This window comes from Rattus norvegicus, chromosome 6, assembly GCF_021556685.1.
Source record: "Rattus norvegicus strain SHRSP/BbbUtx chromosome 6, alternate assembly SHRSP_T2T, whole genome shotgun sequence".
Classification (NCBI taxonomy): domain Eukaryota; kingdom Metazoa; phylum Chordata; class Mammalia; order Rodentia; family Muridae; genus Rattus; species Rattus norvegicus.
The window spans coordinates 111900033-111912383 of record NC_141539.1 but is presented as its reverse complement, the minus strand read 5'-3'; the positions used below and the strand labels follow the sequence as shown (position 1 = coordinate 111912383).

The following is a 12351-nucleotide window of genomic DNA, read 5'->3' as shown; positions in this document are numbered from 1 at the left end:
AAGGATAAGAGAGGCTTTGGGTGACCACCATAATTAGATAGCAGTGAGAGGTAAAGGCAGGAGAAGAAGCAGGCTTCAGAGGCAGTAGTCTATCTCTGAGAAGGTTCTGGTTAGCTCAGTGGGGCGCTCTGCTAATAAGAAGATGAACCAGTCCCGTGCTGGAAGGAAGCAGCAAGCCTTGTCTCTTGTCGCCATGCCTAGTAACCAGCCAAGCACCACCGGATGCAGAGGTGGCCCCTAAAGCAGCTTTTCTCAGCCTGTGAGTCATGACCCCCAAGAGGGGGGGTCTAACGACCTTTCAGAGGGGTGGCCTAAGACCAGTGAAAAACACAGATAGTTGCATTATGATTCATTAACAGTAGCAGAATCACAGTTACGAAGTAGCAATGAGAATAATTTTATATGAGGGGGGTGAGGGTCACCATTTCAGGAGGAACTCTGTTAAAGGGTTGAAGCATTAGGAAGGTTGAAAACCCCTGCTACATGCACCGTTTGGTGGAGGCCACACCAACCATACTCCTTGCACACGGTCCTCCTTGGAGAAAGGCTGTGCCCTTCCCTGAGCCCACTCTGGGTGCTGTGTGTGGGTAGCAAGTTCTCCAGCCCTGAGGAGACTCCACAGAGGAACTGGGGGACAGGCAAACCCTCTACTTTCTCATGTAGGCCAAACAGATTTCTGGAGCCAAAGCTCCAGGCTTTGAGGGCAAAGTTTAGTAAACAGAGTTGGGGAGGGCCAAGGCATCACTCATTGGCTCTAGAAATGCCCCGAGGGCTCCATTAAACTCTTGTTAGAGCCTCAATGGCCAGCTCCTGGCCAGAGGACAGCCTAGCAGATGAGCCTGGCCCTCCGGAGAGCTTCCACCATCTCTCTCTGTATCAGGTCAGGGCCTGACTGCGGTGACAAGGAGTGGGAGATGGGATCCAAGTTCCAGGCTGGGAATGTAATTGTGTGGTGGTCCTCAGGAACAATCCTCACAGACAACAATGGAGGACCCGGCAGACGAGGAGAAAGAGGGCTTTCTGTGCAGCCGCTACTCCAGGGAGGTCTGCCTCACCGTTCAAGTCATTGCCACCACAGGGCCTAGAGCCCCAGAGCAGAGCAGAGTCATCTTCCAGCTTGGCTTCCAATCTGAGAGAAACGAGAAAGAACTAGGGTCCAACGGGAACACTTTCAGTTCTAAATGCTTCTAAGTAGCTGAGCGTTTTTTAAGAAAGCATGCGCATTGTATAAACATGTCCTGTGGGTCTAATACAGTCTGTGGACCTCCAGTTTGTGACCTTAGGAGAGATGCCCATGCAGACGCCGTCTGTACCTACTGTCTGTCACTGGGACCTATGACTTATGACGTATTTTCAACCCCCTCCCACACACACACCGGAAGACAGAAGCTGAGACATGGGAACATTCCTAGTCATCTCGCCTCTGATCTGGCAGGGAAGAGACTTTAACTACACTGCCCTCCTGCCTCAATGACTATCATTCCCCTAGGGACACTTAACACCAGGCAGCCCAAGTGGCATGCAGGGGTCCTGGGACTACACTTGAAGTTCCAGTATTACCGTGCCACTTTACCTAGGGTCAGATTTCCCTACTCCTCCCACTGTTCCCTGTGTTCCACCCCCAATCAGACCCATGATTGCTGGATAGGGTTGACTGCAGTAGAGCTCAGGACCAGAGGATTTTGCAGGGCTCTCCGAGTCTCCAAGGCCTGCTTCGGCCAGGTGTTTTCTTGCAGAGAGCCTGCTGCAGCCGCTGTCTCTTCCCCCCAAGGCAGGCCGGTGGGTTGCAGCTGTGACAGATGTTCTTGGGCGGGCTGGCCAGCCCCCATTCTGTGGAAGCCAATAGCCCCAGCAGCCTGGGGAATTCTGGGCTAATGCTCAACCCTGGCACAGTCCTCTCTCGCTAACCCCTCCAGTCCAGGTCCCTGTGACAGATGCTGGGAACATACGCTGTGAATTAATTCGCTCCAGCACAGCCGCAGAGGACCAGCCTCCTCCTCTGTCTGTTCCTGCCACCTTTGCTTTCTGATTCTCCAATGCCAAAAGAAAATTTGGATTTTCTCTCCTCGTTTCTTATGCTGTGTCCACTGGGCTCCCACCCACCCACCTCTGTCTCTCTTGGGCTCACTGCTTAAGTCCTAGAGACTAATAGCATCAGAGGGCTGAGACGGAGCCCAGAGGCCCCCCTCCCCTGGCCCCACCTTCTTGTCCCCAGATAGGTTATGTCCCAATTTTCCCAGAATGGATGCATTCATTCCTTTCATAGGGAACTCTCCACCCTGCCCCGCCCTCAAGGGATGGGAATCTCTCCATTCTGCTAGTCTTTTCCTTACATCTGACTCAAATTGCTCCCGCTGAAGTGATTGGATGGAAACAGCGAAGCTTTTGAGTTTTTCCTCTAAGGAGCGGTTGGCAACCTTTTTCCTCGAAAGGACTGAATGGTATATATTTTAAGCCTTATAGTCTGATGGTCTACGTTGCAGCTGAGTTCTGCTCGCTTGACCCCAAAGCAGCCACAGAGCACACACACATCCACATGTGAAAACGACTGTGATCAGGCAGAGCTTTAGAGGGTAAGGGGTAGGCTGGCGTTGGGCAATGGTCTGTGGCTTCCTGATTCCTGCTCAAGCAAAGCAGTGTGCTTCTTACCTCAGAGGGAAGTCCCTCTCTCCCCTCCACTCTCTGGAGCAAGCCCAGCAGTTGGTTCTTCTGCTCTGGGGAGGAATTGCCCTGTTTCTTCCTTGGCTACCTCCTTAGCATCTCAAGTTAGGGCCAGTTCTCCTAGGGCTCTGAGCTCAGGAAAGGAGCTCGACAGATTGCACACAATCTCCTACTTGTACCTAAAGCTCTTCCAAGCTGGAAACATGTTTCCACAAAGAAAGGTGAGCTGGGCAAGAGGGAAATAAAGAGAGGAAAGAAGGTGTCCCCTGAAGATGCCACAGACACCTTCAAAAGACTTGAGGAGACATGGAAAAAAAACCCTAAGGATTGAAGAATGATGCCCTAAAGTACTAAAACAAACAAACAAACAACAACCACGACACCCTGGGAAGGTTAGGCCATCTGTGTAAGGGTCACATAGTCATATAAGATGTAGCAACCTCACTCCCAGGAATCCAGCTAAGAAAACAGCCTTTGTCCCCACAGAAAGCCTTGTACAAAGAGTTCAGTCCCCAACCGGAAGCCACGCAAATACCTACCAATGACCAGTGAAAAAGAACCAAAGATAGTGGAGAAAATTCCACACAGTAAGAGAGACTAGGCAAGTGTTTGTGGAAGATTCAAACCTGCACATTCTGAACACGCGTGCAGGAAATATCTAGAAAGTGCATACATAAGGAGTCATAGCAAATGGGTGGTTACCCAGGGCTGGAGCTGGAAGCAAGACACAGAGAGCAGGGCAGCCAGGGGACGGCATGGCAGTAATGTGGCCAGCTCCCCAAACTTACTAAAATCACTGAATCGAACACTTTCAGTAACACCTTCGCACAGAGGTTTCTGTGTGCCCACATGACCCACGAACCACTGAGCAGAGCCCTTCATCTACAAGGCCCTCAATGCTATCAGTGGGGTATTTTAGTTTGTCTCTGGAGCATGGAGTTGAGAAGCCTTCGAGATTCCTGAGGATCGGTAAAGACAGCTGATAGCCTTTAGCCATCAGCCTCCAGAGACAGAGAAGGCCCCTAGTTCCAGTTGCAAGCCTCCCCTCAAAGATTTCTCACTGGACTCTTCATCAAGAGCTGCAAATTCCAGGGAGTGTTGTGCCTTGCACCCCTCTTAAAACATTGTCTTGCCAGCCCACTGGACACACCTGGACGGCGACCTAGGATCTGGAAGCTTCCTCCTGACCTCTAGCACATGACAGGGCCCATTGTTCCCATGGCATACAGCATAAATAGTTCTGTTTCACCAGGCTGAGGCATGAATAGGAATTTTAAAAAAAATTAAAAAACTTTTTCCTATCATGCTTAAAGGACGGAAGAAGCAGAGACCGTGACACCCAAGAGGCCTTTGGGCACACAGAGGCATGGCACCTTATCTCCTCTGATTGGCTTGACTTCCATACCCTGACCTCTAATACTCCTCGGGTCAGGCCAGGTCTATCCTAGCCTCCTGGTTCTGGGAAGGCCCTTGCCACTGGACCAGCAGTCTTACTCTTTCCAACAGCCCCTTCAGGGACAGCCAAGAGGAAGCCTCTCCTGGTCAAATGGTTATTTTCATTTTTTCTTTTAGAGCCAGGTATGCTGGGCTGAGCTTAAACTTGCCATGAAGCTGAGGATGACCTTGAACTTCTGCTAATCGTGCTGTCTCTGCCTCCCGAGTTGAAAGATTCTAGGTGGGTGCAGAATTGCTAGTTTCTGCAGTGCTGGGTTTGAACCCAGGACTTTGTACATGCTGGGTGAACACTCTACCAACTGAGCCATATGGGCCACTGTTTTAAATGACAATGCATACGTCTGGCCCTCCTGGGCTCAGGCACAGTGAAGGCTCCTTACCACAGCCTGTAGGAGCTGGGACTAGGGGTTGTGGTAGAAAGTTCTAGAGAATGCTGGATTCTGCCCAGTCATTACATTAGATGACTTTTGCAAGCGGAAGGCAACATAGGTGCCATGCATGCTGTGGAATAAGCTTTTGACCACCAGCACTGTCACTCACTCAATACTGGATGACCCTGGGTGCTCGCCTTCGGCCTCAGCATCTGTCACATGGGTGAGCATGTTTCACCGTGTCCCCGACAGCTGTGGGATAGTGGCTGGGGAACTGCATGTGCCTGCCGAGAGTCGTCCCACAGCTAGTGCACTTGAGCACTTAGTGTGGGTTGGAACTGGCTACAATTGTAGGGAGAAGAAAGGAGCCAAACCCTAGTCGCTAGCCTTGGCCAGCCGAAGACCTCCACGGTTGCTAAAAGCCTGGGGGCCGCTGTAGAGTTTGCTGGTAATTAAGGGACTAGAATGCAGCCTTTGTCCTTTGGGTTTCAGAAGGATGTAGGCTCAAGAAAAACCAGCCTGGATGAAAACTTCTCGGTGGCCATGGGAATTATTCCAAAGAAGGCCTGTCTAGTGTGTGACTCTGAGAGGAGGCAACAGGACCCCAAAGCCACTAAGTCCCTGAGTTTATAATTAACCGACAAGCATCCACTCTGCAGATCTGGAGCCCAGTAGCTCGCCAGGGAAGGGCACTGTAGCCACACAAAAATAACCCCCCAGTGGGTTTTTGAAGTGTTGAGCCTCTTTGTTTTTCTGAATTTTAATGAAGGGCTTTCCAAGCAGGAAGGCTCAGCACTCAGCCTCCCACTCAGTGGCCAGAGAATGGGCCTTGGCTGGCTTCCTGCACATCAGCTTAGGCAGCTGAGGAAGACTCCCCTTGTCTCCCCCCTCTCCAAGATGTCTTGAGGGGGGAAAAGAGAAAAACAAAACAAAATCGGGAACGGTTTAGGCAGCCGGTGGGGCTTCTTGTCCACCTCAGCACATTCTGAAGCTGGGGAACAGACACCAGCCGCTTGCTGTGCCAGGAAAGTCAGAGGCTACTGAAAGCAGGGGTCCTGGCTCCCCAGGACATTGCTTCTGGGGGTTTTCTTAGGGGTGCCAGGATGGAGCCTCCCAGTTTGAACCAGCAGGAGGTTCTTGGGATCCACAGGCAGAAGGAAGAGAGTAAAATCTGGGCAGTCACCCACCCTGCCAATGCCCTCCGGTTATCAGTTCCTGACCCCTTCTGGGAGGGCACAGAAGGTATCCCCCTAACTCCCCAGGCCTCAGGTGAGCCAGCTCTAGGCACCACACTCCTGGGAGCTAAGGCCTCCTGAGAAGTGGCAAGTGCTCCTGGGAGCAGCCATCTTCCCCACCCCCACCCACCGCATACAGCTTTCCCTCACGTTCTTCAACTATGTAGAGTCTGGAGTCCTTATCTGATTGCTTTAAAAAGTCACCTTCCTGCTACACATGGTGTTGTGCCTGCAGTTCAGCACTTGGGAGACTGAGGTAGGAGAACCTTAAGTTCAAGGGGAGTCCGGCCTGTGTAATAAGACCCGAGCTCAAACTGCAGCACCACAAAACAAACAGAAAAGAGAAAAGGGTTGCTTGCCATCCATCACTCACGTGTCTAAGGTGGTGCTGGGCAGAATGGAAGAAATGTTCACAGAATAAAGTCATTTATTGAATTGGAATGCTCCAATGTGTCCTACTGAAAATAAATATTCTATTACAAAATATTCTGTATAAAAATTGTAAGCTGCTCACAAGCTCCCATGGTTTTAGACTTCATGCATTTGTCCAAATGCACAGTGGCGTTCCTGGGTCAGATGTGCCTCGATGGTCCAACGGGGTCCTCCTTCTCTGCCCGCAGCAGGTCCCACTCTGTGAGGAGCTCTGAGGACACCTCAGTGTATAGATGGTCCCAGTCCCAGCCCACATCATCCTGCCAAGATGAAGATTGCTGGGTAAGACCAGGACAAGCCTTCCCTCCAGCCGCCTTCCCACCCGACCCAGGAAATGGCTGCCAAGCGGAGCATCCAGGTGCAGAGCAGGGAAGAGAACCTTACCTCTCGCACTTCATGCTCTGGGGCCAGCACTTTGGTGAGGAGCTTCAGGTCAATCTCCCCATCCTGCAAATGCACAAAAAGCCAGGCTGGACCCTTGGGGGCTTCAGCATTGCTTTTACACAGTAAGGAACTCCCCAAACCAATACCCCAGAAAGTTTTGATCAAAGAACAAACCCCATGAAAGGCATGGCCACTGGGGAGGAGGGAGGCATAACCTTGGGGAGGAGGGAGGCTTTGGCATCCTCAGCATGGGACTCACTGGGGAAAACAACAGGAGGGCAGAATGCATCACACATGGGCAGATGGCAGCAGGGCAGCCATCAGGTAGCCATCTTGTGCGGTGAGGGTGACCAGAGTGGCCGGGAACCTGGAACAGGAGCCTATGGGATGTCACTGCCAGCATTTCTCGGCAGCCTCGGGGATGTGGAGGAGTGTATACAGCTCTGGAGGAACTGAGAACTTTTCCCATGGAGATCCTGGGAGCTGGGCAGAGGTGGGTCCACTCACCAAAGTCTGAAAGGCTGAGTATTTCATAAGATCATTGTCCAGGTCACGGTAGGTCATCACTCGGTTTACCTGGATGCTGAAGGAAAGGGAGTGAAAGAACCACAGGCAGCATTGGTTCCAGGAGAGAGCTTGACCCATGACTACGTCTAGAACCTTGTGTACAGACAAAATGTCCCAGGAGAGTGTGAAGAACAGAATGGAGCTGCTTGTCAGAAAGACCAGCAATGCCTGCTGCCGACAGCATGCCCATGTGTATGTGCTGCGCTTCCTCACCAACTCCACACCTAGCTTTACCTACCTGGGCGGGGACGCCACCTGCAGCACAAAGTCTTCCTCCTGCACATCTTCCAGATCTGGGATCACAGGGATATCTGCAAAGAGAGGTGGAGCAGCACAGTGCACGGCCTGACCGGGACTCCTGCCTGTGTAGTCAGTCAGCTCCCACAAGCCAGACACTCCCACACAGCCAAACATGGAGCCACTTCTGAGCCAGGAGCTGTCCAGAGAGTATGTTGGAGCAGCACTTGCTGATGGGCTCTGGTACTTGTGTCTCCCTTGGAATTTTCCTTAGTAACCCTGATGTAGTTCCCACATGTGGTGGTTTGAATAGATCACTCCAGGAGGCCTTGTTGGAGGAAGTGTGCCATTGTGGGGGTGAGCTTGGACACCCTCCTCCTAGCTGTCTGGAAGACGGTCTGCTCCTGGCTTCCTTTGGATGAAGATGTCGAACTCTTGGCTTCTCCAGCCCGTGTCTGCATGCACACTGCCATGCTTCCTGCCATGATGATAATGGACTGAACCTCTGAACCTGTAAGCCAGTCCCAGTTAAATGTCCGCCTTTATAAGAGTTGCCTTGGTCATGGTGTCTGTTCATAGCAATGGAAGCCCTAACTAAGACATCAGGGAAGGGGCCTGGAGTGACTCTCCATGGAGAAATGTAAAACTCTCAGTCTTTGGAGCATGGCTTCGAGGAAGGCAGATGATAGTGGAACCAGTGGACTTGGCACAGTAAGACCCAGAAAGGACAGTGTGTGCTGTCACAAGCAGAAGTGACACCCATTCGTGATGTAGATCTACACATGCACTAGCTCCAGAGAGCAGTTATCCCAGTCCAGATCCCAGCTGCACGGTTACCTCTGGGGGACACTTTAGTCAGAGAACCCACTCCCGACTCTCAGAAATCAGGCCTGCCATTGGCCAGGCCTACTGTGACACTAGTTTAGTGGTCCACACTCTCTCCAGGAGGTTTTCCTTCTTGGAGCTCTCCAGACACATCAGACATGTGCAGAGATATGAGACTGCTCCTCCCACCAGTCTAACAATGTCACCCAAACAGGAAAGAAGAGAGAGCCAGGCCTGTCACTTCATTAGGGCAACATGCTTACGTTGCCAAAGAGTGTCCACAGAGATGAAGACACATTTCCTCCAAATGACTATCTATCACCGGCCGATTTAGGGGTTTTGTTTTAATTGATCAGAGCAAAGAAAAAAGAGGTGGGGCAAGAAGAAAGGCCACACAGGGTGAGGCAGTCTGGGACCCTAAACCAACTGCATATACACAGCCAAGAAAACATCTCAGAAGGAAGGCCAGTGCTTCCCTGGGCTAGATGCAATTTTAGTTCTAAAAGAGGCACACGGCATCCCAAGAACGGCTGGGAAGGTCCTGGCCACTTCTGGCCTAGTCATTACTTAGATATTGTGACTGTTCTAGTCAAGCCAAGAGCACATAAATGTCTTTATTACTACTTCCAACAGCAGACCTCACACTCACCGTACCCAGGAAGGGAGAGTGAGCACAGGAGAGGGGAGACACAGAAAATAAAATAGAGAGAAAAGGACAGAGAGGGGGTCCCTCTGTGAAGAGGGCTAAAACTATAGAGAAACTGCCAATAAAATAAGCAAGAGACACGTACCCCAGCCCCCAAACACTGAGCCACATTCAGGAAGTCTGGTATCTAAAAGGGGGCACATCCAATCTTGGATTCTATCTCTCTGTCCTGTCAAAAACACAAGTCATAGTATTCCCCCAGATTCCATTTCTAAAACTAACAGAAATTTAGATTTCTTTTTTCATTCTCCCACAATCGATACATCATAGTGGTGGGGCTCCCTGGCTAACTCTGCACTGTCTGTCCGGCAGAGGGACAGGGAAGCTGGCTGTGCTCTGTGCTATCCGCAGAGTGACAGTTTTAGAGGGGGCCAGTCAGCAGCTCACTGTTGGCTCTCCTTGGCTATGGAGTCCAGCCTGAGATGAATATTCAGGAGTTGCTGAGAAATGGCCCACGCTGAGTTGGGGCTCTGGATGGGGTCTTCCCCAAGTCCCCTTTCCCTCCACAACTCCAGCATTTGGACCCTGTCATCTCAGCCTGGCCTCTTCAAGCTCTGAGGAATTACACTTCTGCTCAGCGTTCACTGTCACTCCCTGTGGGCCTTCCTGTTGGGCCCCACTCCCCTCCTCCAAATGCGCACAAGGGAGTGTGGGGCCTGCCCATCTGCGACAGATCAGAGGTCAGCGCAGGCCTTGGCAAAAGGCCGCTCAGAGTGGCACTGGTGGGGCTGGCCACACAGTGGGGCTTCTCTCTAATTGGAAGCCTGGTGCCCAGTAGAACCCGGTGAACCGCCTGAATGGGACGGAGCCAGCGATGACAGCCAGGCCAAGACAAGCTGGAACATTCCGGCACAGTGACAGCTTGAGCTATCACAGCAGAGGCAGGCTATCCAAGCCCGGCTCCCAGTGGAACAGGTGGCCGTGGAGCAGGTTTTGGGCAAACTTCAAAGAACTTCAAATTTTAGGAGTTTGGATTTACAACCACAGACAAGTGCCGGCTTATATTTTCAGAGGACATTCTGGGAAATCCGTTTGCATTTTCTCTCCTTCCCTTCCCCCATCCCAACCCCTTAGTCACAGACACCATGGACAAAGCTAGAGAGGAAGAGAGGGGAAGAAAGGGAGGGAGAGGGGAAAGGGAGAAAGAGAGAAAGGGAGGAAGAGAAGAGAGAAAGAGAGTGGGAGAGAGAGAATATAGACTCAGAAATCTGCATCTTCAGGGCTGAGAGATGCTCAGTGGATGAAGTGCTTGCTGTGTAAACCTGAGGAACTGAGTCCAGATCCCCAGCAGTAACCCAAGTGCTGAGGTGGAGACCAGCAGACCCTTGGAGCTTAGCCAATCAGTGAGCCCCAGGTTCATGAGAGTGCTGTCTCGAAAACATGGATAAAGGAAGACACATCATGTGACCTCTAGCCTCCACATGTTTGGGTATGCCCGCACACACATACGCACACATACACACACCACACACATGACCAGCACACACACATGCCACGCACATGACCAGCACACATACATGCCACATACCTGACCAGCACACACACACACACACACACACACACACACCACACACATACATCACACACACATACATCACACACACGACACACATACACATGACACACACATACATCACACACATACATCACACACACATACATCATACACACACATCACACACACATCACACACACATCACACACACATCACACACATCACACACACATACATCACACACACATACATCATACACACACATCACACACATATCACACACACACATCACACACATCACACACACATACATCACACACACATACATCATACACACACATCACACACACACATACACCACACACACAGACACACACACACATCACACACATGTCACACACACACACACACACACGACTAGCACACACGGGTTGTAATTTGACACTTTCAGAACACACAGGTCAACAGCACTGGAGGGGAGGGAGGAGTTCGTCCTTTTCTGCAACACTGAGGCCATGACCAGGGTTCTTTGTGTGTCAGGTTAGTTCTCTCCCACTGAACTGTATCCCCGGCTATCTGCCACTGTCTCTAAAAACCGATAATTCCATGTACCTTGTCCCCCCTTTCCCTTCCAATGCTTCTTGAAAAGCAGTGGTGGTGAGGGAGTGGCAGGTGAGGCGGGTGTGAGGTCCTCTCTTAGGGGAGAGCACAGGAGTCAGGAGTCAGAATCCAGGTACCGCTTATACTAACTGTGCACCTTATACCCTCTGTGCCTCAGTTTCTTCATCTATAAGATGAAGGTCATGACCACTTCGGGCTCTTTGGCCACTGTGAATATCGAATGCAATAATGGAAAATGCTATTGGGTGAATCTCCATGGACAAATATAAGAGAGAAGAAACTCAGCCCTGGGAGCATGGCTTCTAGGAGGGCAGCTGAGAGTGGGACCGACAGGCTTGACACAGTGAGACACAGAAAGGACAGTGTGTGCTGTCACAAAAACTGACACCCATTCATGATCCACACATGTACCAGCTCTGGACAGCAGCTCCAAGGGCTGGCAGCTGTTATGGCACCAAGAGGCTGTGGTCCTGTGCTATTTTCCTCACTCGATCCTGCCTAACGAGGGTAAGGTTTTTAGAAGATAGCATGAGGGTGAAGCAGGATTAAGTAGACTATGTGACATGGAGCCCTTAACCAGCGATACAGCCAGGCCTCTACCTCCTCCAAGGCTCTTGCAAACCAGGAAGCTCTCTTTCTTTCCCAAGTTAAGGCCTCTCACCTCCAAAGAGACCTCTCATCCAGTGGAGGGCCAATAGACTTCCAACAGTAGGGTGGCTTTCCTTGGGTTCCCAGATCTAAATAAACTTAGTCCCCACTGAAGTGACCAGCTTGCCGCTGTCCACAAAATGGGAGAAGCATGCCTATACCGTAGAACCCAGGGATACCATCCTATCATGTCTCACAAACTCCTCAGCCAGAGAAGTGTTCACCTCTCCTTCCCCTTCTCTGGGACTCATCTCTCATCTCCTTGCTTAGAACTGGGGCACAGGTAGAGTCTCCCTGCCCCTCCGTATCTGCTGCGTAGCCCCAGGCCAGAGCCCTAAGGTGTCCCACCTCACCTTGTGTATTCCCTCCCCGCCTATGTTAGCTATCTCAGCAAACTACACATCTGTCCTTTTAAAGTGCTGTAATGTTCTTCTGTACATACAGGTGTATAGCACTCTTTCCAACAGACGTCTAGTATTCCCCTAAGTGAATGCTCTGGGACGCATGTGACCCAGTCCAGAGAGGGTCTGGTTTGGAGTATGGGGTGCTGGAGTTAGGGACAGAGCAGTGAGAACTGGAAGAGAAGCAAGATAAAGGCTGGCAGGGACACTGTGAAGGTCACTCGGGAGGGGAAAGACCTTACAACCCTGAAGTAGGTTGGGGCGGCGGGAGCCTGAGGCCCAGAAGACACTGGCCAGGCTCGGCAGGAGAGAG

The 12351-nt window shown here is 51.3% G+C and overlaps 1 protein-coding gene across 6 annotated transcripts in view; it reads right to left on the bottom strand.

Annotated features, from left to right (window-relative positions):
* Positions 1-6131: 6131 nt before the first annotated feature.
* Positions 6132-12351, bottom strand: part of Ift43 (intraflagellar transport 43) — a 76466-nt gene continuing 70246 nt past the window's right edge. For all 6 annotated transcript variants that reach the window (NM_001134525.2, NM_001399448.1, XM_087552872.1 and 3 more), the window contains 4 exons: positions 7344-7416; positions 7046-7121; positions 6539-6601; positions 6132-6414 (listed from right to left, as the gene is read on the bottom strand). In NM_001134525.2, coding sequence (NP_001127997.1) covers positions 6295-6414; positions 6539-6601; positions 7046-7121; positions 7344-7416 — 332 coding nt within the window. In that variant the 3' untranslated portion in view covers positions 6132-6294. The remainder of the gene's footprint in view (positions 6415-6538; positions 6602-7045; positions 7122-7343; positions 7417-12351) is intronic.